Source organism: Protomyctophum bolini, assembly GCF_963924005.1.
Source record: "Protomyctophum bolini genome assembly, chromosome: 7".
Taxonomy (NCBI): Eukaryota; Metazoa; Chordata; class Actinopteri; order Myctophiformes; family Myctophidae; genus Protomyctophum; species Protomyctophum bolini.
In genome coordinates this window covers 8,992,433-9,020,131 of record NC_137868.1, presented here as the reverse complement: position 1 = coordinate 9,020,131, position 27,699 = coordinate 8,992,433, and the positions used below count along the sequence as shown (strand labels likewise).

The following is a 27,699-nucleotide window of genomic DNA, read 5'->3' as shown; positions in this document are numbered from 1 at the left end:
GACGACACCATAAAGCATTACACTTGTTTACAATAGGGTCTACCCTTTTCAATTCATAAGTTGTAGCAAGCTTGAAAATAAGCTAAGACACCTTTTAGTTTGTGCCGGTTGTGGACTTGTGGCAAAAGCTTGTAAATATCTAAAATTCACAGAATCACACAGAAGAAACCCTTTACCTGTTCTATTTGTGGTAAAAGCACTCAAAAATGTCTTTATTTTCCTACCTTGATCTCATGATTACCTCACCCCCCCCCCCTCTCTATCTTCTTCCTTTTCTTTGTTTTATTGGGAAAAATGACATGATTAAAATAAACTGTAATAATTATAAAGCTAATTCTGATTCTGTCTACCATCCTGCCAGTGCCTTTAAGATGACTTGTCTAACAGGCCACACCCACATAGTTACATCGTCGATGATGACGTATCGCCTGTGTGTTGTCAATGAGAAAGAAAGATGGCGTCGGTATCAGAAATGTACGATGTGGGCTGGGAAGGTAAACAAAAAAACCCTTAAAATAACTGACAGCACAGCGTGATTTTCTCATTCATGTCACCGAAAATCCGCGTCTAACTGAATGTCGTCCGGGTGTTTGACTTGTGTGAAATGCCATGGCTAAACATCTCTGACTGACATTATTAGCTAGACAAGCTAGCAAAGCTTAGCTAGTGGGGGGATAATTAGGCTAAGCTAACGTTACCTTATCATCATCTACCGAGTTTTAAATGTGAATATCTAGGTTGATTCTGTGTGTCCGACCGAACAAATACCCATCTGACTTCTGTCGACATGAGATTATAACGCGATCGCGTTAGTTCTAGCAATATAAATGGGACCTTGGCTTTTGCAGCGCCGTGTGGTCTCGTCAAAGAAAGACCTCGGAACTGTAATAATTTTCTTTACACATCTAACGTTACGATCCTACCACACCGGCGTTAAACGTTGGCTTGAAAACTACACTGACACGTTCTGTTCATTTGTTTTTCAATGGGACTTTCAAATCACTCGCGTCACATCTCATCTCGTCATGAGATTGCTAAAATATTGCAGTGAAAAGGTCTAGACACGAAAGCATTGCTCAAACACATGGAAGAATAGAATGTCGATTAGCCTACTGCAACACACATTAACCTAATAATACAAATAAGCTGCTCTTACCGCTTCATTGTTTTGTTGACAGAGATGAGAGACAAGCTGCGGAAGTGGAGAGAAGATAACTGCAGAAATAGTGAGCAGATTGTGGAAGTTGGCGAGGAGCTGATCGGTGAACATGGATCTAAACTTGGGGATGACAGTAAGTGTGGCTAAAGGATATCAACCTGTCAGATTTCAAATGACCACAGAACATGATAGTTTCAAAAGTCTGAATACCCAGATTCATACAGTTTGCTCTCTGTTTTGTTACATTCTGTTCCACCGACATGCACAGTACATCACTGCCAATACAGACAAAATGTTAAAAAATACAGGAAATTATGAAGAGGTGGGTTTTCTTCACAAGCCCCTCTAAATGCCATGGAAAACATTCTATTTGGTTTGGTCGCTGGTCCACGAGTTAGGCTTCTCGCTGTCTCTTTGATGAAAATATGATGGCACATCATCATATTAATGAAGAACAACATAGCCCTCACTTATGTTCACAATCTAATCTAATAAGTTCAGCAGCACTGAATATTCTTTTTGGAAAGCTTAGAAGAACAGGCCAATGTTATCCACTGTGGGCCCAGATGCATTCGATCTTGCTGTTCTTTTTGTTGGATAAACCCCAGTAACGGTGCTTGGCTTTTCAGTTCGCGGTTGCCCTACTTAAATAAAAGCACATTGGATTTTTATCTGTGATTAACTTGTTTTTCTTAAGACGGAGCCTCTGGGTTATTATTATTATTTTATTACAAATAATTTGTAAGTAACATAGAGTCCCTTTTGTTATGTTTTTCTGTCAAAGACATGGATAGAAACACAGCGTTTGCAAACGTAAGTCAGACATGGACATAACATAACATATAATTACGTGACGTGAGGTAAAATGATCATGGTTGGAACTTGGAAAACAAGGAATGGAAACAAAGACAAGGTGCAAGTGGAGTGGATGATTATACGTGTGTGTATCCATGTATGTGTGAGTAGGCATCTCTTCAGTCTGACTCATGTTATTTCTCCTGAAATGTTTTCATATAGGTTTACACAGCGCTAGGCAAAATTCATAACTTAACGTTTGTAAAGCCTCTTTAACCACATCCACTCATACGTCCTTATTTTGGGCATGTCATATAGGCCAACCTTTTCCCAAATCTTTTCAAATTCGTTTTATTAGATTTTTAGTCAAATACAACCACTTCTTGAGATGACAGACAAAAGGGATTGAATAAATGATCCAAAGACTTTAATAGCGGAAAATAGGCAATCTACAAACTCACAACTTGTCACTTTGTGAATCATCAGCTTGTAGGACCTTATGACAATATAGTATAAAGCGGCTTAACCCATTCTGACCTGAGATCAGATTCATACGAGGTTTCCACTGGACAACACACTGGTCTGATTAACCCATTCTGACCTGAGATCAGATTCTAAAAATGTCAGTCGCTCTTCGATTTTTCAAAAAATAGCAGACCTACAAGCTCGTATCGCGCCACTCGGTGGCGCGATATGAGCTTGTAGATCTGCTATTTTTCAATAGCTAAAGCATAACATGATGCCAACACCAAAATGGGTGCCCGGTCAGAATGGGTTAAGAGGTTAATCTCCCACTTGCATTGACTCCCGTTTTCCACAGTTTCAATGTGGTTTTGATTGATGCAACATAATTTCTCTGGGTTTGGTTACCACCTAGACCAGGGGTAACCAACCGGGGGTTCGCGATCTACTGGTAGCTCGCGGGAACGTTTCCAGTCGATCGCGAAGTGTCAGACAGACCCATTGGAATAATGTCAGTGCCGCTCGTCACATGCAAATTAATTTTGAGCAGAGCGCTGTGGCTCTGAGTTTGAGAATAGACCCCATCGTCCAAGGGTGTGTGTGCGTGTGTGGTGGGGTGGTGGTATCTTAGCAACACTGAATGATCTGTCCCATTGGTTGTGTGCTCGTATCATGAGCCAATGGCTGCTACCATATTAGCAGCTGTGAGCGCTCTTCTCTTCTCGTGAAGAAAGCAGGACAGAGTTGTCAAATAAATCCCGCCGTCATTCATACTGTATTTATTCTCCGACCCGACATTAAAATACGGAACAACGTGCGTTCATTACGGGCTCGTGACAGGCTGCAGACACAGAGTTGGGACTACTAGCCGATAGCGCCGCTGCTACTTCAGTTTTCGTTGTTCGTTGTTATATTTTTTATTATTGGGATTTGATCATTGATGCAAATTCTAAACATATGGATGCAGCTGCAGAAGTTGTGTTGCTTAAAGGAATGCATAGTTGCGTTCTCCTCAACTGCTGCGCAGCAACAACAAAAATATAAAAATGAGAAAAATATACTGAATATACCAGTCTGCAATGCAAACTAATAGGCGAGTGCACTCCAGGGCATATGCAAAGGGAAAGAATGACTTCTGTCCGTGACAATAATCAACGCTACAGTTTGAATTATGTACACATGCACACATAGAGCAAAAAATATGAAATATGAAAACTTGTTGAAGTACAACGCATGAGTCAAGTAGCTGCTTTCCTTTCCTCTTTACTGAGCCTACTGTCATTGAACTGCTGTCCGATAAAATGCAGGATGTGTTTGCATTAACTTCAGATATTTAAATGGAGATTATTGGATTAGTAAGTGACTGTCACCTGCAGGTCAGAGCTAAAGAGAAGGAATTTTGGTATCTTGTGAGCAGAGAATGGCCTTTTCACAAATGAAAATAATAAAATCTAGAATCTAGAAAATAGAACTCGTATGACTGACTCACATCTTAATGACACCCTCAGACTGGCAATCACTAAATATGATTTCAAAACGCTTGCAGATAAAGTTCAGTCACAGCAGTCTCATTAAAGGTGGGCTGACCCTGAGAGTATGTCACCATATCTGTGCAAATATATATGGTCATGTTATGCCTATGTCATTTGAACATCTGCCAATGTGAATATTCATTGAAATGAGAAACAAAATATTTCTAATACTAATTATTTCTAATTTGTCTTAATATTATTTGACATTGATAATATAACTTACTATAAGTATTTATTCTAATTTAAGCTTTAGTCTTTGTGTGGATGTGTGCACATGCATTGAGCCTGTCAGAAATAGCAAAAAAACAAGTGTTTTTTCTAACACGTTTTAGTGGTAGATCTTGGCTTACAATTGGGAATAAAATGGGCTCTTGGGCTTGAAAAGGTTGGTTACCACTGACCTAGACAGTGCAAGTGCCGTTTCGCCATAAATAAATAAACAGTCATTTGAAACAACGTAAGCCCCTTATCAGTGTTCATAAATCTGATGGTTTGAAAAGGAGTAAAAATAAACGCACTGTGCGGATTAAAAAAAAATGGATCTATTGGTTAAGACAGCAAAACCACCGGATTGAAAGTCATAAAGTACCCTATAAAGCCCTTTGCCTGTTTTGCAGAATACTTCTGACTCGATTGTATTTTTTTTGTAGCAATGTAGATTCAATTTACCTACCATAAACATATCAAAGGTTTAGGTTTCCTTTATAGTACTGCTGAATTACGCAGTGAAACTCCTTTTCCCCCAGACATTATGATTCATACAGTCCTTAAACTGGAGGATAAACATTTAACACACCATGGTTTTTTTATTGAAACCAGCTCTTAAATTGGCTGTGAAACAAGATTGCAATTATCAAAACAAGAGCTGGAATCATAAAAAAGGCAAAAGAAAACTCCAGGCATTTGTTTGTTTTAGCAGAGGCTATCAGTTTGTTTTTGGAGTGGGATTTTATTGTTCTTTTTCAATTAGTATTGGGTGTCCATTTGGCAGAGGTGTGTGTGGCGTGCTTGTTGAAATGGACTTCTGACATTTAGTATTAATCTCATTAATTGTCTTCAGCAGCCAAAGCTATTAGTTTTGTTATATTGTGATAGCTGAAGGAATAAACATTTTAGTAAACATTGAATCTTTTACTGCTAACCACAAAGTGAAACAGGAGTTCCAGGAGCGATGCAGATGTTCAATGGAGGGTCTCACTATGGCTTGCTACACAACTGCAAAACAAACCAAAAACACGCTGCAAAGACGTGTTGGGAGTTTTCTTTTTTAATGTTATGCTAGACAAATTGCTCTATAATGTGTTGTGACACAAAAAAGTCAAAATACGCATCATGATGCAGACATAAATATATTGAGAAATCGGTTATGGCCAGAATCTGATATGACCAGCTACAACTGGGTAACAAAATTCACAAATCAATATCACAATTTTGTGCCAAAGTAACGAGACACTGACCTTCTTAGCCATGTAATTCCTCATTCCTCAGATGCACATTTGTGAAGTAAATATTCACTGTTAATTCCAAACACGTTTTGAAACTATATTTAGAGTAGACTAATGACACATTAATAAAACACTTTCAGGCGAAGATATGGCAAGTATTAGCTCTGTGTAGCAAAGGTTTATTGTGGTGAATATGAACAAAATATATTATGACATTCTACCTAAAGGGGCCTTCACTTTAATTACACAATTCAATCAACACTGTTACTGTAGCTATATCTGTCTTTGTCAATTTGCTCAATTTGTTCTTTCTCACTGTCAGGAGCCACACTTGCATGACTGTCCATGGGATCTAGTTTAAAGTAGAAGTAGTACCATTTAAAAATATCATGTGTCAATATAGAATTATTAGGATCATTCACATTGTTCGGTTATTTCCCAGTACTGGTAAGAGCATGCCACTTAAATAACTTCAGACATATATTTTGACATCAGTTGCAACATTCATTTTTATTAAAACCACCATCCATAATTAGCTGACCAAGCTTGCTCTGGTATGTAAAATAGCGTAACTGTTTACACAGCCGCTAACCTGTGCAATGGACTGGAAAAATCTGCAATGCTGCAATTCACAATTTGCTCTGGTTTTTGGTTCCATTGAACCCATAGTGTTTTAAACATATCACTATTTTCAGCCAAATGTCTCTTGACAGATTTCTTTTAAGTTGATGACGACACACTTCAACATTTCTTCAAATACTCTGGCACAGACCTCACTCTGGCACAGTCCAATCTAAGCATGTTCCTTTATAGAGTACTAGTTATCATATTATCAAGTTCTAAGCATATTTTCTAGCCAGATAATGCTTATCTCAAGCGAAACATAAATAATGTATAGCCTAAGAAATATGTATGTATCGTTGAAGAGTACACTCCTGACGTATGGTAAATGTGTAGTGTAGGTGCCGTTTCAATAAATCACTTGTGAGTTCAGTGTGGGAGAAGCTAACACGCTGTGCTGATGTTTGAGTCACGGCTTAAGACAGTACAAGTCAATTTATCATTTTTCAGTGCTATACCAGGGCTCTTGAGTGGGAAGGGTATTAAAGTGTCTCTCTCTAAAACCTCTTTGTCTCTGTCTGTTTTGCCCAGTATGGATTATTTATGAGCAGGTGATGATTGCTGCGCTGGACTGCAGTCGGGATGATTTGGCTTTGGTGAGTTCCTGCTAACATCTGCCTCCCACACCCTACAGCCCGAAAAGCCATCGCTCACTTTCTCGTAACCATTGGTCCATTGCTACTTTGCAGCCCATCGTGCCAAATGTGTGAATATGATTTTTATTTGGCCAAAAAGTATTACTCTGTCTGTACTTTGGAAAAACAATCTGCTGAGTGTTGGAATAAGAGGGTGTACAAAATGACTGTTGAAGCACGCCTCAAGTGTTAGCTTAGCTTGGCCCTCGTTTATGAAGTTCAACTGCCTTTTCCCCCCCAAGGGATTCATTTGCCATCCCAGAGTTTTATGGGATGTTTTTGACATCACATTTAGGAATGTTTGTCCGTCTGAAAATGGTCAGGTCTACATAGAAAAAAAGCACTGTGAAAATAGAAATTGTAATTCTGCATGGTTTATCACGTGTTTGATAATTCCCCTAACTGAAATCATGGGGTCACTGAGTACAGATGACATTAGAGTTAAATGTCTTTTTGCCTGGCTGCCAGCCTTTCTGCCATACCAGAGAAAACAGGAGAGCCAGACATAAGCTGCTGGATAGGGCGAAAGATTCGGACCACAGTGCAGACTTTCCATCTCGTTCAGGATAACACTGAATGTGACGATAAACCATTCCTCACCTCTCTCACGAGTGTACGAAACAACAGCCTCCAGTTCCTTGTTGAAGAGGGGAAATGGAAAAAAAATAAAAAACACTTGCAGGAGAAAGCATCCTCCCTCGCCTTTTTATAGTAGTATGGGTGGAATTGTGGGTGCCCACATGCGTAACGTGGTAACTGCCGATTTTTACATCCTTTGCATAGTACAGCGTTGTTGACTTTTTTTATGATGCGTCCCATGAACGGAAAACACTGCCTGTTTAGTTTTTTTTTTTTAATTTTCCCTTTCTTTTGCTGCTTTTGTGCTGACTTGATGATCCAATTTTAGCCTTAGTTTTTGTTTGCAACTCCCTTGTTTGGGAATCCACACTGTATACAGTATGTGATTTGTTTGTGTCAATTGCTAAGGGTCTCTCCCTCAGAGAGAAGTGTTATTAATGGATCATAACGCCAGGTAAGTTACTGCCAACCATAACCGCTCTTTTCTCTGCCCACATCCTTACAGACCTGTCTACAGGAACTGAGGAAGCAGTTTCAAGATAGCCACAGAGTGAAGCGATTATCGGGCATGCGGCTAGAGGCTTTGGAAAGGTAAGCAATGGTAATGACAAAAAAAGCGCACAAAAAAACAACGCCAGCTCAATATTTAACGTATTGGACTTCGGGGGGTATAGGGGGAGGGACTGCTTGTAGATCCTAAGTGGTATGGTGGTCTGTGTGTCTGTGTGCATGTGCGGTGGAGTGTGTTTATGTTGGCTCACCCACCGTTCCTGGAGACGAGGGGAGAGGAGCGAGGAAGAGTTCAATGCTGGGTAGCCCTGTGGCCCTTTAGCCTGGGAGAGGGATTCCCGGGAAGGAAGTGGTTGAATCCCACTGTTATTCTGGGGGTCCCTCAATCTGCTCTGGTTTCTATCTCTCTCTCTCTGTCTCTGGCTTTATTACTCTTGCTCTTTCTCCTGTTGTGTTTTATTTTTGTCTGAGTAGGTCTTGTGTGCCCTGTAAACATTGACATGTCACCGCAATATCAACATCTCTCTCTCTCTCTGGACCATTTTATTTTCAACTTCATAAAAAAGAAAGGCAGAGAAAGGAAAAACAGCGGGTATTTTTTTACTTTTACCAAGCTGAAGTCAGGGTAATTTAATCTGTTTACCACCTCTCTCACGTTCCTCTGCCTGATCACGTTGACTGGTTTATCGGTTATGTCAGAGTTTATGCGATAATTGAGAGCGATTGCTCCGGCACCGTCGGATTAAATAAACGGCATGCTGGGACCTAATTGGCAGCAGGCAAAGCTACACTTGAATGACGAAGCTTCAAACAACTAAAGCTGGCCTATTCCTCCCACTCTAACGCTCACACACACACACACACACACACACACACACACACACACGCACAGACACACACACACACACACACACACACACACACACACACACACAGACAAACGCATGCATGCACATCTACCATGGTCCCTAAGTAAATAAAGCAAATCAAAGTGGCTCATTGAGTGGTTGCCTGGTGCCATCTGAAATCTCCTAGAGTGTGGCTGAGTAATAAAGTGGAAGTGAGGGACGGAGTGGTGCTGGAAGTGGGGCTGTTCAGCGCTAATCGGAACCAGGGTTGCTTCTGTCTGTAGGTTGTGGGCGGGACAGGTTTTGATCATGGAACCCTGGCTTTGGCTGCTAAAGTGTCAGCGTTGCAGATTGCCCCCCCCCACCCCCCCCAATAAAAAAAAAGTTTCAAAATCATCCATCAGCTCCTGATTTGACATGACAAGTGAAGTGCACATGCCTCTTATTTCCCATATTTCTTTACCGTATGATTTGATATTTACAGCTCATAATGTTCCTCTTTAAACAGAATCCATGTGGGCTCTCCCACACAGTTTGGGCCGGGGCGCGCGTTGGATGGATGTAGCTGCTTATCAGGTTCATATGTGTGGGCGGGGGTTCCATATCGACCAAGAGTATAAGGCAACTGAACCAACAACTTGAGCTGCAGTGCTGGATAGATGTAAAAGCAGCAATTTGATTTGTTTAAAAGGTGAATCAAATTGGATGCAATCAAATGGAAGTACAATCTCCGAATCGGGGTGCTTTGTTTGTATTGATTTCATGACTCACTGTGAAGTGATATAAGCCCCTCTCAAAAGTTCGACTGTTTGACCGGCAACGCTGCCTTTAACGACTGTTTATTCCATCCTTCACATCACTGCTGATTTCCGTATGGCCTCTCCGTAATGTAATCACAGAAACCTGCCACGCTGTATACAGAAACTTGATTGCCTTGAACTCTCGTTTGATTTCCCCACCACCTAATTTTACCCGACTCATGAGATCGTGTGAGTCGTTAAAAAAAAACAAAACAAACTCTGTTTTCTTTCTTAACTTCCTCCCCCTCCCTTTTTCTTTCTGTCTCTGAAGGTACGACGAGGCCAACAAGTACTATGACGCAATCCTCCAGGACGACCCCACCAACACGGTAAGGAGGAGAGGAGAAGTTCTTAGGTTCCTACTTTGTTTCACTTTGTGGTCTCAAGGTTTTTTGGAGGGGGCTCTAAATCTGCTGAGGCACTTTGGTGTTAGCGGTGTGAGTTTGCTAAGTTAAACTCCCCTTGGCCTTCTCTGACCTCAACCACACTGCTGATCAGTCTCTCACCCACACCACTGACAAGTGTTCAGGGGAGGGGGGGTGATTCATGGATTTAGTGAGCGGTAGACATGTTTGGTGGAGCTAAAGCATAAATAAGAGTCTGGCCTTTGAAGACTGTGATTTACCAGTCAATTCATACCCCCACCCCCACCCGCACCCTTTCTAAATGAGCAGGGCCATGCTCCTGTCCTGCCTCCTCTATTACTGACTTGAGGTGCAAAGCCTACTTTGCATTAAGCAGGTGAAACAGCCTTGTGGATGTGGCCCTTCTACATAGAAACTGCCCTATCGCTTCTCAACTTCTATTTGATGTCTTCCAGAAGCATGTCTATGCAAGCACACGCTACCGACCCAGAAACCTAACGTATACCTGCTGTTAATTGTTTCCATAAGGACATGTGGCCTCGCAAGAAAATACATGTTTTTAAAGTGTTTTTCAAAAGAAACCATGAAGCTATTTATTTTGGCAGTGCCCTCCCTGCCCACCCGGCCCCAAAAGACATCCAGGAAGTTGCTCTACTCTTTCACACATGGACTTGCTATGCTAAACATTTTAGACTAAACATTTTCTCTTGTTGGCAAAATGCTACTAGGGATAGGCATTGTTCTCTGATGACAAAATCAATAAACACAGATTTCACTACGATGCAGCGTGAAAGACCCCCACCCCCCCACCCCCAAACACACACAGTCTTTATCTTGCTTGCCCTCTTGGGAGCAACAGCTGCTGCCCCGCAACTTCCCTCCCATGCAAGGTCTCACTCTCACCTTCACTTTGTCTTGTCCATCTGTTTAGTTTTTGCCTCCTTGTTGCTGTTAGAACTGACCAGTCCGATTCGTCATTCAGTCTTTAAAACAAGGGCTATAGTTTCTTTTTTTATTATTATTTATTTTTCATGTGCTTGATAGCCTCAGGTGTTCATTAAAGTGGATGTTATTTTCTCGGAAGACAGCGATTCTGATAATAGTTTTACAAAACAAAAACCAACAACGTCGGATGAATATATATATATATATATATATATATATATATATATATATATATATATATATATATATTTAAGCCTGATACAGCCAATCCAATGAAACTCAAAAACCAAACTTGCAGAGTTTTGCAGAGGCTTAATTAGTTAATGGAATCGGCCGTGAAGAATCATATGGTATTTGATCCTCCACCCTATGGGAATGAAGGGCACCACCCAGCCCATGGCACAAATCCTATGGGATGTCACGGAAAAGGGACGGGTCCATTTCCTGTTGAACGCTACCTACCACTGTTGCCCATGATGAGACCATGGGGGCTGTCAGTCAAACCTCAGGGGTGGGAATGGAACAAAAATAGACAAATAGGTCCTCTATCCCTGCGCTGTCAACTCAACAACTTTTTTTATTTTCCCACAATCCCCATCCTGGCCTGCATGGATGTGGCAAGGCAGAGAGGGTGTGGCACTAGGCAGACGGTGACATCATCTAGGTCACCTGTCTGAGGCTTGAGTGAGGCCTATCTCCACCCCAGCATGTTCTCCACCATGTTCTTCAGATTGCGGGGTGAGGATGGGCCTGAGAAATGGCGGAAAATTGGCCGACCACGGGGAGGACTTGCGAGGCATCCCAGCATGCGGAGCAGAGATTGGAAACTGAGCTGTTGTAATTGCAGGCTGTGGAATAGATGTGGTACCCATTAACCAAAATTGTTGAATCAACAAAAATTGCTCAAGGTTTCTCTGCCATGGCGGTGTCCAAAAAATGTTTCGAACTCTTAGCCCTTCCATCTCTCGCTATGTTCCAATACCTACAGCAATGATCTGGCTAAATTCTCATCTGCTTGCGTAAACGCATTTTTTCCCCCCAGTTTATGACTTATTTTTGAGTACTGTGGATTATGTGGTGTCCACAACATTTGCATACAAGGGGGTAGCAGATTATTTATTTAGCATGCTTCTGACTCCATCACCCAGTGTGCATCATTCTAACCCCCTCATTTCATCCTAATTGGTTTATATAAAAAGCAAGTATTTCTAGAAGAAGCCATTGAGGTCGTGCATAGAATCCTGAGGTTGACCTACAATTATAGCCTGTTGCAGTTTCAGGACAAGATAGTGTTTGCAGAGGTCAAGTGCACTCGGATTTCATCGCAACACTGGATCCTCTGTAGACTGCTATTTTAGATTGTTTCATGCATCATGCAGTGGTGAGCATATTGAGTAATATGGCAATGATTCCAAAACACCAAAGACATCTGAATAAAATCTTCTCTCTCGCTCTCTCTCTCTCTCTCTCTCTCTCTCTCTCTCTCTCTCTCTCTCTGTGTGTGTCCACTTCTATCTCTGCATCTCTTTGTCTCTTTACCGTGGTCTTGACTCTCTCTCTCGGTCGTGGGCCTGGTTACGATGCGTCGTGCTTTAAACTTTAAAGCCAGGTTGCGGTAGGTCCCAGTGTGCTAGGTGTCTCGGTCGTGGGCCTGATTACGATGGGTCGTGCTTTAAACTTTAAAGCCAGGTTGCGGTAGGTCCCAGTGTGCTAGGTGTCTCGGTCGTGGGCCTGATTACGATGGGTCGTGCTTTAAACTTTAAAGCCAGGTTGCGGTAGGTCCCAGTGTGCTAGGTGTCTCGGTCGTGGGCCTGATTACGATGGGTCGTGCTTTAAACTTTAAAGCCAGGTTGCGGTAGGTCCCAGTGTGCTAGGTGTCTCGGTCGTGGGCCTGGTTACGATGGGTCGTGCTTTAAAGCCAGGTTGCGGTAGGTCGCAGCAGAGAGCCAGGGGTGATGTAAATAATCCAGTCCTCACTCTTGAGGGCTCCTCTGAACGCTAATTAAAAAAGAATCATGACAACAGAGGGATCAGACCCACTGCCAGGTTTTTCTGGATCATTAGTTAGAGAAAGGAGGAGAGAGAGAGAGGGGAGGGAGAGTGCGAGAGGAGCGGTTTGGAATTGCTCCTCGTTTAATAAAGTGCCGTATGACTCTCCAGGCTACCAACTTCCATATGTTCCTTTGAGCCCCAAGTGGTTCTTTATCTGGAACAAAAAGAAATGGTCGGGAGAGAGAGGTGGGTGGGGGTGTGCACAAGACTTCCATTGAACACTGCTGCAGTGCTTGTCTAAACCTTTTACCTCCCCCGTTTTGGTATTGGATGAGGAAAGAACCCCACATGCTTGTAATTTAGAAAAATACTGAGTATAAATTCCAGAATCTCATACAGCGTCAAGTCCCGGCGGGATACGCTCCCATGTAAAACGGTGCGATCTTCTGAAGGAGACCGTATGTTTTCATAAGCAGGCGAGAGAAAAGAGGAAATAACGGTTTGACCTCCTGCTGCTCCCCAGTGCTTTGTGAGATTCATAACATTTTGAATGTCTTCTGAAATGGCATCTGTTGCATTGCGTGTGTTGTAGCCCACCCTGACACCAGAATATATACGCGACACCACACCAGTTTCTTAACTGCAGATTCTGTTTATTTTGGAACAAGGCACAGCGTGGTAATTGTTAATGTTAGAAATCCCGTTAGCATTAGCAGAATGTTTGCTTCATCCTTGCTTGTGCAAGTTTCCCAGTAAAGTGCGTACGTGTTGCATTGCCCCCAAACCCCCCCCCCCCTTCTCAGTGTTGTGATGTGGCCAGGCCGCAGTGCTGCTGCAGGTCGCTGTCCCAGCGTGATGGATAAGTGGATTTCTTGTGACGGCGGTGTCAGAGGAGTCCCGGATTTACAGCCCCCCAGACGTGACTCATGGCACAGCCCTCGGTGGCTTTGGTTATGAGTGTGGGAGAGAGGAAGCCCCACTCAATCAAGTGCCAGTCCATAAATAAGATGGGCTGTGGCAGGGGCAGTGCACTGTGCTAATGGAGCAGCCGCATCCTCTCCTAGGTTCTTCACTCCCTACCGGGGGGAGAGAAGCCTGAAAAAAAAAAAGACAAATGAGGAAAAGCCTGGAAAAGTCGAAGGAGCAGGCGTAATACTTTCTGCTTCAGATTGATGAGAATCTAATCCACTTTAAGGTCACTTCGACATCAAAACGAAACGGAAAGCAATTTTAAGCTGATGTAAGTTGGGCTTGTGTGCTACTTAACATACATGCCGGGCAGGCAGGCAGGCAGGCATAGGGGTTTGGTGTAGTACGTTATTTTCCCCACTTAGATGAGCGATGGATGACTCACCACTTTATCTTAGCTCTCCCCTACACTGACTCATACGTGTCCATCTCTTTGCGGCGCTCCTGCTGGAAGTGACCATTAACGATCTATAATGACGTGCTCGTCGTCGTGTACGCATTCTAAGCCCCCCCAAAGTCAATAACAATAAACTGGATGTCACTGACGGCGTTCACGTTTGAGCTCATCAGCAAAAGTGCAGATTAATCCCGTTATGTTTTTATAAATGTTTTTGCGGTTTCGTACCCCATGCCTGGACAAGGGGGGGGGAAAGGCCAGGCCAGTGGCTGTGAAAATCCCCCCAGCATCCTCCAAATTTACCAAATTCCACCTGAACCCTCCGCAAATCCAGTAGCCCCTCGACCCTCTCACCACCCCCCCACCCCCCAAACAAGACAAACACTTGAGCAGCTGAGACTAATCCTCTGTTGATACTTGCTCCGCAGGCGGCGAGGAAGCGCAAGATCTCCATTCTGAAGGCCCAGGGGAAGAGCGCCGAAGCCATCCGAGAGCTCAACGAGTATCTGGAGCAGTGAGTGTTTTACATGGGGCTTTGGGAACACCGCCTCCCATGGCTATTTTAATTAAAAGAGGGTTTGCATTCAATTGAGCCGGGACAACCTGTTCCAAAAGCCAGCATTCATTCTTTCCCACCTTCAGTGATAATCAGTTATAGCACAGAGTACCATCAGTTATGCCAATATTTTGTCTTTTGTCTGATGTTTTAAACTAATATAATGGCACTTTTAACTACTATACCGCGCATTTTGTACTGTGTTCAAGAGCCAAACTGTGCTTTTGTCTTTTGCAGGTTTGTCGGGGACCAGGAAGCTTGGCACGAGCTGTCAGAACTGTACATCAACGAGCATGAGTAATCACATTTTGTACTATTTAAGTCACACATCATCCTATTTGCCGATGACAGATTTTAGCCTCAGACTGCGAGTCACGCCAGGCAGTTACTCTTAACCATATTCTCAGAGGTATCCGTCAGTTTTAACGGGCCTGAATCAGGCTGATGGCTTGATCTCCAGAGGGCTGTTTTGCTGGCCACAATGGAAGGTGGTGCAGTGCCCTAACTCAGCCAGGTTTCTGAATGGAGCCCTGTCCATGTTTGTTACATAGAGAGTAGTTCTAATAGGATTTCGGCCCTAAGCCCCGTCTCCTACGGGGTCGGGAGAAAAGGACTTTCCCCCCTCCCACTGATATCTCTGTTGCCTGGGAGAATCGTCAGCCTAGACGAGAACATTGTAAGAAAAGAAAATAATAATAAGTTTGTTTGTGTCACCTTTTATCTCCCCTTAATTGTCTGGAGCTTAGAGCTCAGTAGAGCGGCATCTTTAGCGCAGCCGTGGTTCCGTGTGTGTGTGTGTACGCACGCACGCACGTGCATGCTTGCTCTATGGTCACCACAGTACAGGGGCAGTAGCAGCAGGAATGTTTAGAGCGAGAGAGAAGGCTACTTATTGGATATTTCTCGCTTTTGTCTGAAAGGCTTTATTGCTGTAGTAGCCAGAGGAAATCCAGGGGTGAGCGGATTATCTCCCAGCTTAGTCTGTGCTTCTAATATCACACCATTCACTCCCACAGCGCCTTATCTACAGGCGTGTCAATTCCTTTTCTTTCTTTTCTTTATTTTGGGTTGCAAACTCCCTTTCCCCTCCTCCTCCTCTTCCGGAGAGCATGGCATTATCACCTCTTTTTTTTCCATGTAGAGAGGGAAACGGAGAGAGAGAGGCTCCTGAAGAATTCCCAGGAGAAGGTGGTGGCACTTTTTCTCCCCCCCCCCCCCCCCCCCAGAGAAAATAGAGGCTGATGGAGAAGTGAGGGAGAGAGGAGAAATAAACTCCTCCCTGCCTGTGCAGCGCCCTGGGAGCTAAAAATAAACAAACCGCTCTTTTTCTGGGCAGCCATTGTTGGAGCTGCGGCAGGCATCGGTGCTAACACAATATGACTGTAATTAATAGCCTCTAAGTCGACACTTTTAAAATAATCCTCACGCCAGCGGTGTTTAGTCATCCCGGAGATTGTTTTTGTCTCTCGTCCGTCATTGTGTCGACTCGCTGAGACGCATGGGTCTGAAATCGTTTATTCACGAACTTTGGTTTATGTGTCTATTCCAGTAAATTGGACTGGTCATTCAAGATTGCAGAATAAATAGTCATAATTCTGTTCATATGCACGTTTGCCCATTTTGAAGCCATTTCTGCCTCAAATAGTCCGAATGTGGTATTGAAATACGGAAAGCCGCTACTGACGGCTTCGCTGGACTCCAAAAGAAACAAGTTTGATTGTTGCTGTCTGATGTGAACATCAGCTAGCTAGCATTGGCATTGGTTTTGGATAGACCACTGTTTCTCAACCAGTGGCCCACGGGGGAAAATGTGGGAAAATGTTTCAAGATATAAAAAATGTGTCCATTCACACTTAAGAAAAACAAATAATGCATACATACTACTACTACTACTACTACTACTACTACTACTAATAATAATAATAGGGGAATTGTGGGGGAAACCTTGAAATTAAATGACTGTTAAGGTCCTGTTCTACTTAGTGCTGGTGTCACGCACACAGAATAGATGATAGATATACAAACCCAATTTGTTTTAAGACCCGCTGTAGTAGATGCAAGGAGGATGCCCAGAGATTAGTGGGGTTATATAAGAGGGGCTTGGTGGTAGGTAGGGTTCTGGTCCTGGTGAAGGACTCTTTGGCTGCTGGGCTGGGGCCATCACACAAGCACATCTGAAAGTCTTTATGGGGAGGAAGTGGTAATTGTAAGCAGCTCCCAACCGAATGCCCTGATCTCCGTCGCCCCGTCCACCCACCCTCTCTTTTATTTCTCTCTCTCTCCCCCTCCCCCCCCCTCTCTCTCTCTCTCTCTCTTTCTCTCTCTCTCTCCCCACCTTCCAATGCCATCAATGTCTTACGAAAAGGTTAAAAAAAAGTCACTCTCAATATTATCATGTCAAGTCTGTATTTGGTCCACTCGCTCGCCGCGAAAACATCCCGCTTGCGTCATAGCATTTCCTCCCCTTCCCTCGCAGCCAGTGAAATTACTATAGATTAGCATCCCTATCTACTGTAGTTCAGAAGCCTGCTGCCACAAGCGCCGCTTTAGTTTTTTCTTCTACTGATAAAGTTAGTGCAGGATCACGTACGGCCTCGCACAGCTGCAATGTTTGAGACATAATCGCTTAAACTTACAAAAGTGCTGCTGACTAAAGTGGTGGGAGGTTTGGTTGCATAGCAGTGGCTCCCAAACTGGTCCAGGTGTGACGACCACGCATTATTATTGGACGATATGCAACTATACAAAACGCTATGAATAGTTATTTTAATTTACTACTACCCGTATATATCAATACGTAATGCACATTTGTGAATATAGAGGTCAAATGAAATGCCCTTATTAACCTGGCACCCGTGTGAAGTGAGGGGGCGCTCTTATCATCATACATCATCTCATGAACAACTGAATTTATGTGATTGGTTAGCCGATTTGCTCGTCTACAATTACTTTCATTTGTGCCACAAATGTACGTCATATTTGGCGGACATTTGACCTAATTCTCCTTTCACTGTCAATGGCAAATATGAGACTAGCGCCCCTCAAAAAAAAATATTTTTTTGTTAACATAGGATTAGTAAAAACAAATACATTTTACAGAGTGATGCCACGTGCTATAATACAGGTGTGCCTTGAGATTTGACTTTTCCTTTGTCATTCTGTGGACAAAAAGTTTGAAAACCACTGTTGTGGAGAACGCTCTCAACGATGGGCTGAGGCCTTTTGATGGAAAGTGACTTCCTCAGTTGTGCGGCTCCGGTTTTGCTGCATCAGCCTGTGTCTTCCTGCATCATGCTCAGTTTGTTAGGTATACAAACAGAAGTCCATGACATCGTATTACTTAGTGATGTATCTTGGACTGGTACCCCGATGGGGAAAGCGTGTATTAGAAGCTGAGTGGCAGTGGATTAGCGTGAGGTCAACAGCTCAGCAGTCTGCTGAGAAGTGATCTCATCATTGAGTATTGGGCAAAGGGTGCCAGCTCTTGCTGTAGTGCTGACCTCAGGAAGGTAGTTAACTACACATTAAAGGCTGAACAACACACAGACAGACAAGATTGATCCTGACTGTCTGCTCCTGGGCTGTCCCTCCCCAGCGTCCCCAAAGGAGAGGGATTCACCATACTCCATGGGCCGTTTCCTCGTGCCAACTGTCTGAACCGTGAAACCTTACCATAAGCCTGTAAATGTGCTTAATGTTACACAGCGGATCTTCACAGATCTGTAGGCCCAGTTACAAACCGAACCACAAATGCCATAGCTCACCGCTCAAAAATTGTAACCTACATCATTATTCTTGCACGTTGACCTTCTGCTTCACAGTTGGAACACAATTGCTTTTATACCATGCTGTAGCTCAAAGATGACACATCCACACACACACACACACACGCACACACACATCAATTCACACGGTGTTCTTTCTCGTGATTTCTGCAGCTATGGAAAAGCCGCGTTTTGCCTGGAGGAGCTGATGATGTCCAATCCTCACAATCATCTGTACTGTGAGCAGTATGCTGAGGTAGGTGTCTGTCTGCACGTCTGTCATCAGGCGGGACGGGATGGGGGGGGGGTTACGATGGAATAAGTGATACCTCTGTGTGGACGGTTCCCCTTGCTTTGACCCAGGAGCAATGACCCCGTGCTTGACGTCACTGAACGCCAGCTCACGGGCGGGGAAAGGTTTACACGACTTGTCATGCGTACTCTCAGGATGCCATGCTGTGGTCCCCTCGGTATACCGTGTTCACTCTGCCGTGTGTTTGATGCTTGTGTGTCACGCAGGTGAAGTACACCCAGGGGGGGCTGGAGAACCTGGACCTGTCCAGGAAGTATTTCGCCCAGGCGTTGAGGCTGAACAACAGAAACATGAGGGCGTTGTTTGGTCTATACATGGTGAGTATCGCCTCGCATGAAAAGAGAGAGAGAGGAGGGGGGGATTAGAGAGAGAAAGTGGTGACACCACAGTGGAGCCTTTTTTCCCCTTCGTTCTGTGGTTTGTCAATGTTGAGGCCTGCTACTGAGTGTGTGTGGACTGAGCCTATACAGTAGGACTGTGTCTGTGAGACAGAGAGAGTGAAGAGAAGGGGCTCGCAGACAGGTCAACTCAACTGCTGACTCAGGCGGTGATCCCCAGTCTCGGAAAAGTCTGCCCCTTGGAACTCTGTATTTTCTAGTAATAATACCCCTTTGGTAGGGACCTTTTCTATGTTTATGAGTAAAATAAATAAGCACGGAGCAAAGGAGTGCGAGACAGAGAAAGGGACTCTAGCGCCGCGAGCCTCCTTTCAGCAACGAGCGAACCAGCCGGTTGTCGTTTTCGATCCTTTTTCCCTTTTTCCCTCTCGTCAGCGCCCGGCGACGGTCCTTTCATCTGTGTGTTTGTTTAAACAGGATGTTGTCCATTAGCGCCAATGCATCATATGTAAGTGAGTCCTGACATAAGAACACAAACGGAGCGAGGCGGGGAATGAAGGGTGTGGCGGAGAGAGAGACGGCCCGAGGGGAAGTGGGTCCAACACAGAGAGCCCCAGTGTTTCCTCCGTCCGCCCCGTCGGTCACTGGGGTTCCTCAGGTAGTCCAAACACCTCGTAGCAGGAGAGGGGCCTGTGTCTTCTGTGTCGTGCAGGAGGATCTGGGCGGGGTCAAATAGACATTTTAAGCTCTGTTCCCTCTCAAAGTTCTTTGGGACACAGTGCAGGCGCCGTGGCGTTTCCTGACAAGTCGTCCGCTGACACTCGGCTCCCTGATGGAAGCATTCAGGTGGAGGTTTGATCTCCATCACTCAGAGCTGCGTGTGAGTACATTATTGCATAGATTTGTCAGCTAGTCTCAGCGGTCAAGAGCTTCCGCAGGTGCGGAGAGTTCAGCGGCGGGGCAGGAAACCCTTTTCGAGGTGTCCTCCTGACGGCCGGCAGTGATGTTCCCAGCTCTTCAGACAGAGAGCTTCCGGTACGGTACTGTACTGTACAGTGTACAGTCAGCTCCTTGCTGTCTAACAGCCACCTGGCATCACTGACCACAGTTGGGATGCGGGTTAGCTAGTAGCTACAACACTTGCAGGGATTCCCCTTCACAATGGCACGTGCAAGTTTGTGTTCAGGGACAGCCCGTCGTCTTGGTTGACATACTGAGGTTTTCCTCAAGTTTTTAGAAAAAGAAGAAAATGCTTACCAAAAAAAGTAATAATCCAGAAGCCAAACTGTTTTATAGAAAAACAGGGCCAGGTTGATTGGTGTGTAGTTAAAATTTCAGCACGTCGGCAGGGAGGCCTTTGAAGTACAGGCCGGGGTAAGCGCTCTGGGGTTTTGCAGTGTGGAGATGATGGCAGGAACATGGGAAAGACATGGGATTTGTGGTTCCCGAGGGGAGCTGTCGAGGGCAGGCGGAGCGCATGATTCACATGGCGCTCCCGAAAGCTGCACGCGGGCTTTTTCGAAGACATGGCGAGGTCCTTTCATCACCCTCGAATAGCTGGTGTTGGAGAAGTTAAGGAATATTAAGTGAAGCTTCACACTGACGAAGGGAGGTTTTTACGTATGGGGCCTTAAAACACTCACTTTTTCCTCCTCATAAACAATTTCTCCTGTGTCATCAGGCCAAACTTTTTTTTTTCTTTCTCTCTTCTCCTTCTCAATCCTATACCGCAATGACTGGTGGAGTGGTAGATTGGTTGGGTGGTTGAACATTCATCTCAATTACGCTTTTATTGCACTTTCACCAAGTTCTGATGTAGCAGCTTCTCTCTCTCTCCTCTCCTCTAGTCTGCGAGCCATATTGCTGCCAGTCCTAAAGTCGGTGCCAAGGTGAAGAAGGACAACATTAAGTATGCTGCCTGGGCCTCCAATCAAATAAACAAAGCCTATAAGGTGAGTCATTACATGCTTTGGAGGTGCAGTGCCTTTGATTTACAACGTGTACCTCGCCTGCATTTTACCTTCTTGTTCTCATTTTGTCCCTATAGTCTATAGTGTTACCGTGATGACATCATTTTGTTAGGTCAACCCGAAAGTTAACTCAATTATATAAAACAAAGGCTTATATTAGTGGTCAATAACATGATATTCATTCTTCACAAACCACTACATTTTATAAGATTTTTGAACCAAATCTAACTTCAGCAAACAAAGCCTTATGACTCAATAACATAATCTTCTTGCTTCACAAATCCACAATGTTTGAAACATATTTAAACTGGGTTTTTTTAACCACAGCAAACAAATCCCAAATCCATGCCAATTCATAAAACGTTTTAAAAAGCATACATCTGTTACCAAATTATTGGTCAATAACATAATCTTTCGTCAAGCATACATCAGTTACCAAATTTATAGTTGAGAATATACTGCTGTGGTGCGCTTGCCTACACTCTCTCAATTAGGGATTTTCCCAGCGGTTATTTTCACTCTCGTGTACAACCTTTATTCAAATACGGTATTTTAAAATGCAACCACACGTTTTGATTTATTGTTCCTGGGACTGCAGCTGCACTTGTTCAGTTGACTTCCTTTGGGGAAAGAGGACGCGTCACGAGGCGCTGCGGCGCAAGCATGGGACCTAAATGGGCCGCTTTATTTTCTTCTAGAATAATCGATTTTTTATTTCAAGATCGATTCCCGTGCTTATGGAACGAACGTCGATTAATCGATTTTTTTTTGGGTCAGCCCTAATGCAGAAATGTTTAGAACGTTCCCGTTCTAAACTGCGTGGAACTCGGGTGTGTGGAAAACATTAATGACCAATATGAAAAATAACAATTGTACTAGTCAGTAAGGGATCAGAAAATGGTGGTATTTGTACAGTATGCCATCTGCAGATGTTTTTCCCTGTTATTTTCTCGATTTGAGCTTCGAGCCGTCATGTAATTTCACTATTTCTGTTTTGCATTAATGAAATGCAAGTGAAATACCACTGACTCTGGCTGCGATAATACCATCGTAGGCTATTCCGGGAGAGCCACAGGCATGTGTGAAACGTCTCAGCCAGCTCAAATATATCATTGATTAAAATGGCCAACCGAGCACAAGTTGAATTCAAGGTTTATGGCATCGATGTTACCAATATCTGCAATATAGGCTAGACAGATCTTGTGCGGAAAATGTAGGGAAAGCTTAGCCTGCCGTACTGCTATTACCCACCGCCTATGACTTATGCCATGACAAGGAATCTCCACCGCAAAGTGTCCCCTGATGCCCAACTTGTGCCTGATGGATGCCTTTGACTGGCAGCCCTGTAAGAAGAATCCCAGTGTCTCCACTATTCCATTTACAGAGACGAGATCCAAGACTCTCGAAGTTTGTTTGGGTTCATTTACTGCTAATGTGTTGACTTAAGCCCACAAGGCCCGCATTGAGTTTTTTGGGTTCACACATGAGCTTCTCTGAGCCCGAAGTCAGAACTTCAGGGCTGTCTGTTCCGATACTCCCAGCACAGGAATTGCACACGACTAGAGCGGAGCAAGAGAGACATGTCTAAGATCTGTTTGAGATGGAGGGATTAACGAATGGAGAGAGAGAGAGGGTAGAGAAGGGGTGAAAAGGTAAAGAGAGGAAGGGGAGATGTGAGTGTGTGTGTGTGTGTATAAATGAGCACGTAGGAGGGAAAAAGTGAGGCACAGCTCAGATGGTATCACTAAAACAGTTTATGGTGTTGCCACGGCAACTCGAGCATAAATGCCTATTTAACAGAAATCTTTACCGCCATAAGGGCAATATGCATTGCTTACTTGGGCATTGACAGTTAAACGCGTATTAAGCGGTTCCTTACTCGGCATGTGCGTTCCCTGTTGAGAGAGGGGGCTCCCCGCTGAGCCGTTAAAGCCTGCGTCTCACCGCACTCGGTGCTCTCTTCCCCTCCTGGAGAGACCAGCGTGGACACTGTTCTGTTCCCGCCTTTCTTGCCACACATTCTCCTTTTTCTGAGGCGTGTGTCGAGAAGAAAAAGCGTCTGGAGTGATTTTTGTTTGTGTAAAATGAAATAGCCCCGATTGACGCCGATGACACGTTCAGCCCGTCACGCCTCCATCTAGCAGGCAACAGGATGTGACCTGCGGGCCCGCCCCTGTGCTTCTGCGCCGCTCCCAAACCCTTTGTGTTTGTTTAAGTTGTCTGTTAATAGCAGGGGTTGTACTGGAACCTCACCTCTGCTCCTCTCGGTGCATGCTTGCGTGCCTGTGTGTGTGTGCGTGCGTGCGTGCGTGTGTGTGTGTGTAAAGCACACGTGAACATGCTGTACTGTAGATTGTATATTGTATTGTGTATTTGCCCTGCGTGTGAAAGAAGTCTCAAAATGACAAGGTGCAAGGAAGGTCGCCTTCAATAGGTTTTTTTGTGGTGTTTGTCCCGCTCTCCCTACCTCTTGTAAATTGGCCTGCTTGTCCTTTGAAAGGCAGCGACGGCGTGGGCCTCTTTCAGACAGCTGCAGGCTGCTGCGGAGCTTGTGCTGGCTGATTGATGGGCCCTTTAAAGCGTAGCTCGTGTCAGTCGTCCACTTTTATTAAGCCCTCGTACCTGGTGATTGTCATACCGCGGTGTGAGAAAAGGTAGGCAGGTGAGTGCAATTGGGAGCAAGACGTCAGCGAGAGGTCAAGACTAACAGGGTCCTGTTGGGAAAAAAAGGGAGGGGGGGGCTGTAATGTAATTGGGGTGCCCCCGTTAGCGTGTAAAGGAGCCTGGACATGTACAGTAGGTGTAATTGGTGATGGGGACTGTAAAGCGGCCCTACTGTCCTACAGTAGCTCCTAACGCCGGTGACCAGATTCCCTGATTATCTTCTCCCCCGTCACGGCCGACCGGCTCTCCCCCGTCGTCATGCATCTGTTATCAGAGCCTAAATACACGCGGAGCGGAGCTGTCGGTCTGTTGCAGAGCGGGTGTGAGTTAATGCAGCGGTCATACCTCAGGCCCAGGAGATAATTGACTAGCAAGGCTTGGCGTAATGGCACATTAGCCAGCGCTGCGTAACACACTGATCATCGTAACTCTCCTTGTCCGGCACACACACACACACACGCAGACTCACACACCCAGACGCACACACGCACGTCGTCGCATGCACGCACGCACAAACATGCCCACTCGCACTGCTAAATCTGGATGGATGAGTCACACTCGGAAATTACTTGGCTAATGGTCCACCTTAGCCAAATGCCCTCTCTAAGATGCAGTTTGGCAAAAAAAATAGGGAAAAGGTTTTGCCATGGAAATACAGCACAGGCGAGGTTAATAGTCAGTGGCTGCATATCCTAGGTGTGTGCGTGTATGTGTGCATGCGTGCCTGTGTAAGCTCAAGCAGGAGCTTGGTTTAACAGTGAATATGAATGCCTATGAAAACCATTGCTTTACCTTGAACACAGGATTAAGGAGTCCTCTACTTTGCTTTGTTATTCCGCAAGCTTGTAGAATGTAGATGTGCGGTTTTGGAAAAGAAGTGAGGATGGTCTCCGTGTGGGCAGCAGGCTGGAATCATTTCAGCCATTTTGTGTGTGCGTACGTGCATGCGTGCATGCGTGTGGTACTGCTGTGTAAGTGCACGTGCAGACTCCTGCTGCTGTCTGTGCGAGCGTGCGCGGGTTTGTGTGTGTGTGTGTATACTCTTCTCTCAAGGGGCTCATCTCTCACCTCAGAGGACATGCAGAATGTGCTCCTCCGTCCAGAGCCAGCAGTGCCATGCCGCTGAAACATTATCCCCTGCCTGTGTTTGAGTCAGGGTAATGGTGTTTTCATAATGATTTAATTGAAAGGGGCCCACGATCCTTGCTCTGCTCAGCACAGCTCAGCGCTTGTCTGTTTGCCGACACATCTGCGCAAGCTGCTCCATGGACCCACACACGGCGGCAGATGTTGCTTGCCTAACCTCCTAGTGGCGGCCCCAGTATGACGATGGTTGTGATGCTTCTGTCCATGTGCCCAAATGGTGATCTCTGACAGGGGGTTGACGTTGTACGCGCCTTCAGCCAGATGTAGATATCTCCAGTTAGGCTTACGGTTGCGCAACCTTTGTTTAGAGAGACAGTGCCTGTTGACCTCTTTCAACCTACTGTAAGCGTCCCTATTTTGGGCATGTTTATAGGCGAAGATGTACCCACAGCGCATCGCACGTTGTTAGCTTGTAGAGCGGCTATTTTTGGTACAGACCACTGTCACACGACTAGTATAAACCAGACATTGCTTTCATTTGTTTGTTGTGTTCTCTCACTTGACCGCTGTCACCACGGACACCTTTGAAATGACAGGCTGGTCAAGAGGAAATACCGCATGATGACAGTGTGTTTTCTAAATTGGGGGTTAAACTCAAGAAATAAAAAATATCATGTAAAATAAATTAAGGCCTTAATGCCTGTGGCTACTAGAGACTTGACTCACTCGATGTGGAGCTCCCCAACCTTTTCAAGGCGAAAGCAAACATGTACGACCACAACGTGACTCAACCCAAAAGGGACTAATGTTATTTTGACTGGCAATGTCTTTAGGGACTGTATTTTCATGTCACGTGACGTGACCCTGCATGGGGTCCCGACTCCCTAGCCCATGGTTTTGGAAAGTGTACTTGAGACCATCATCACCACTTTTGCGTCTAAAGTTGTGCATATGATCTCAAGGCTGAGAGGACACCCCTGCATAAGGCTTAATTACGCTGTGTGTGTGTGTGTGTGTGTTCTACAAGCTAACAACGTGCCATGCGCTGTGAGCTTGCAGACACTTCATTTGGTTTTGACCGTGGATTAAGGGGGGTGTGTGTATGAGAGAGGTTTCCTCTTTTGCTTCTAAACTTTTTGGTTGTGAAAATAGCTGATCTACTGTACATGCTCACAATTCATTGTTATTGAGCTTGTTGATCTGCCATTTCATTAAAGGATCTGGAGATCTTGGCGTGTGTGCGTGCGTGGGTCCAGTGTGTCCCTGTGAACAGAACCCAGGGTTTTATTTGTTCCCGAGGCTCCATAGCGTGCTGATCACCTCCGAGTCCTGTCAGTCCCGGTCCCACACATGCGCACATAAACAACGCTCGCGTGTCCAACCAAATAGGACAGAGATGTTTGTGCACTGTTTGGTGAAGCATTGGATTGAGCTCGGAGGTTATCATGGCCTCTGTGTGCGTGTGTGTGTGTGTGTGTGTGTGTGTGTGTGTGTGTGTTGTGCGCACTCGCACTCCCACTCCCTCACAAGATTTTGGCTCGCCATTCCTCTAGTTGGCAGAGGAAACATAATGAGCTGATCTTCTCTTTTTCTCTCCCTGCCCCTCTGTGTCTCTCCCTCTGCCCCTCTGTCTCTCCCTCTGCCCCTCTGTGTCTCTCCTTCTGCCCCTCTGTCTCTCTCCTTCTGCCCCTCTGTCTCTCTCCTTCTGCCCCTCTGTCTCTCCCTCTCTCTCACCCGGACCCCCCACTCCTTCTTTCACTCCCACCCTCCCTGTCATGCAGCTGGCTGGCCGTGGGACGAAGGAGAACAAATGTTCCGTGAAGACTGTGGAAGAGATGCTAGAATCCATGCAGATCACCATGTCCTAAATGCCCCTGTCCACACAATGCTGCCTTCCCTCCCCTTACACACACACACACACACACACACACACACACACACACACATGCCACGCACAGAGCCACATGGCAGCTCTTATAGCCTTGCATTGAGACCGGAGCTGGATCTTACCATTTCAAATCCACTCCAGTTAATATCTGTTGGTTTAACTAAGCCACAGACTGTGGAAAATCTCAAAGTGAAGTTTCACCAACACATCTGGATCTCCAGGTACACTGTACAATCCTCTGTGTTAATTTAACACAGATCATTGGATCATTTTCGGAGGATTCTAACACCCTTTGAGCTAAATTACAGGTCAATTTTTTACACGTCCTGTGTAGAGCCAGAAACGCTGGAAGCAACTGAACTTATTTTAGTAGTAGACATACCTATTAATAACAAATGACCCTTGCCCCAGAGCTCAAGACTAACATTTTAGGTGGTTGCCCTGGTGTGCCTAACATTTTCATATACTGTACTGTAGGAGCACCAGCATATAATTTAGGTGAACCACTCCACCCCCCCCCCCCCCCACACACACACACACACACACACACAGACATTGACAGACCTGCTAAACGTAAGGTGCACCGGTGCGACCAATGAAAATGTTTAGTTGCATGATTGGACCGATTTTTGGGTGCATACTGTGTCCCCAAGATGTTTCCACATTAAGGCTGTGAACATGTGAATGGGAGAAATATAACATAACATTTATAAAAGCTATATTTATGAAGAGAACCTCTAGGGTCCCACCTGTCTGCACTGACCTCCTCTAAGAAGGGTTCCTCACTGTCTGTAAATCAAACGTTTTTATCGTAATTAGCCTACTTTTTTTTTCTTTTTCTTGTGTCAGTCCATCAAAATGTCTTAATAAAGGTTTGAATTGTTTGCAAACTTCAAAGTATATTATTTCCTCTGCGGTTATTTATTGACACAGATGATTGACAGGTCTTTTATGTTTATTAAAGGTCTCCTCTCTCTCTCCAGTTTCTGTCACCCGCATCACCAGCGCAGCCTCTGCCCCACAGTAAAAATCCTTCAATGTTAACGTATCCATATCGTAACTCCTG

The 27,699-nt window shown here is 44.8% G+C and overlaps 1 protein-coding gene across 1 annotated transcript; it reads left to right on the top strand.

Moving 5' to 3' along the window:
* The first annotated feature begins 435 nt into the window (after positions 1–435).
* emc2 (ER membrane protein complex subunit 2) lies at positions 436–27,523 on the top strand. Its single transcript, XM_080767415.1, has 11 exons — positions 436–494; positions 1,179–1,292; positions 6,546–6,610; positions 7,734–7,819; positions 9,658–9,715; positions 14,483–14,568; positions 14,848–14,907; positions 18,549–18,630; positions 18,894–19,004; positions 20,873–20,977; positions 26,527–27,523. Exons 1-11 carry the CDS (start codon positions 455–457, stop codon positions 26,611–26,613), a joined length of 894 nt encoding a protein of 297 aa, XP_080623541.1. The 5' UTR covers positions 436–454; the 3' UTR covers positions 26,614–27,523.
* Positions 27,524–27,699: the final 176 nt, after the last annotated feature.

Excerpts from the sequence above, each read along its gene's own strand:
- emc2 (XM_080767415.1), top strand. The coding sequence starts at position 455 with ATGGCGTCGGTATCAGAAATGTACGATGTGGGCTGGGAAG. Across the intron at positions 495-1,178 it reads GTACGATGTGGGCTGGGAAG|AGATGAGAGACAAGCTGCGG; the intron begins GTAAACAAAAAA and ends TTTTGTTGACAG. Across the intron at positions 18,631-18,893 it reads ACTGTGAGCAGTATGCTGAG|GTGAAGTACACCCAGGGGGG; the intron begins GTAGGTGTCTGT and ends TGTGTCACGCAG.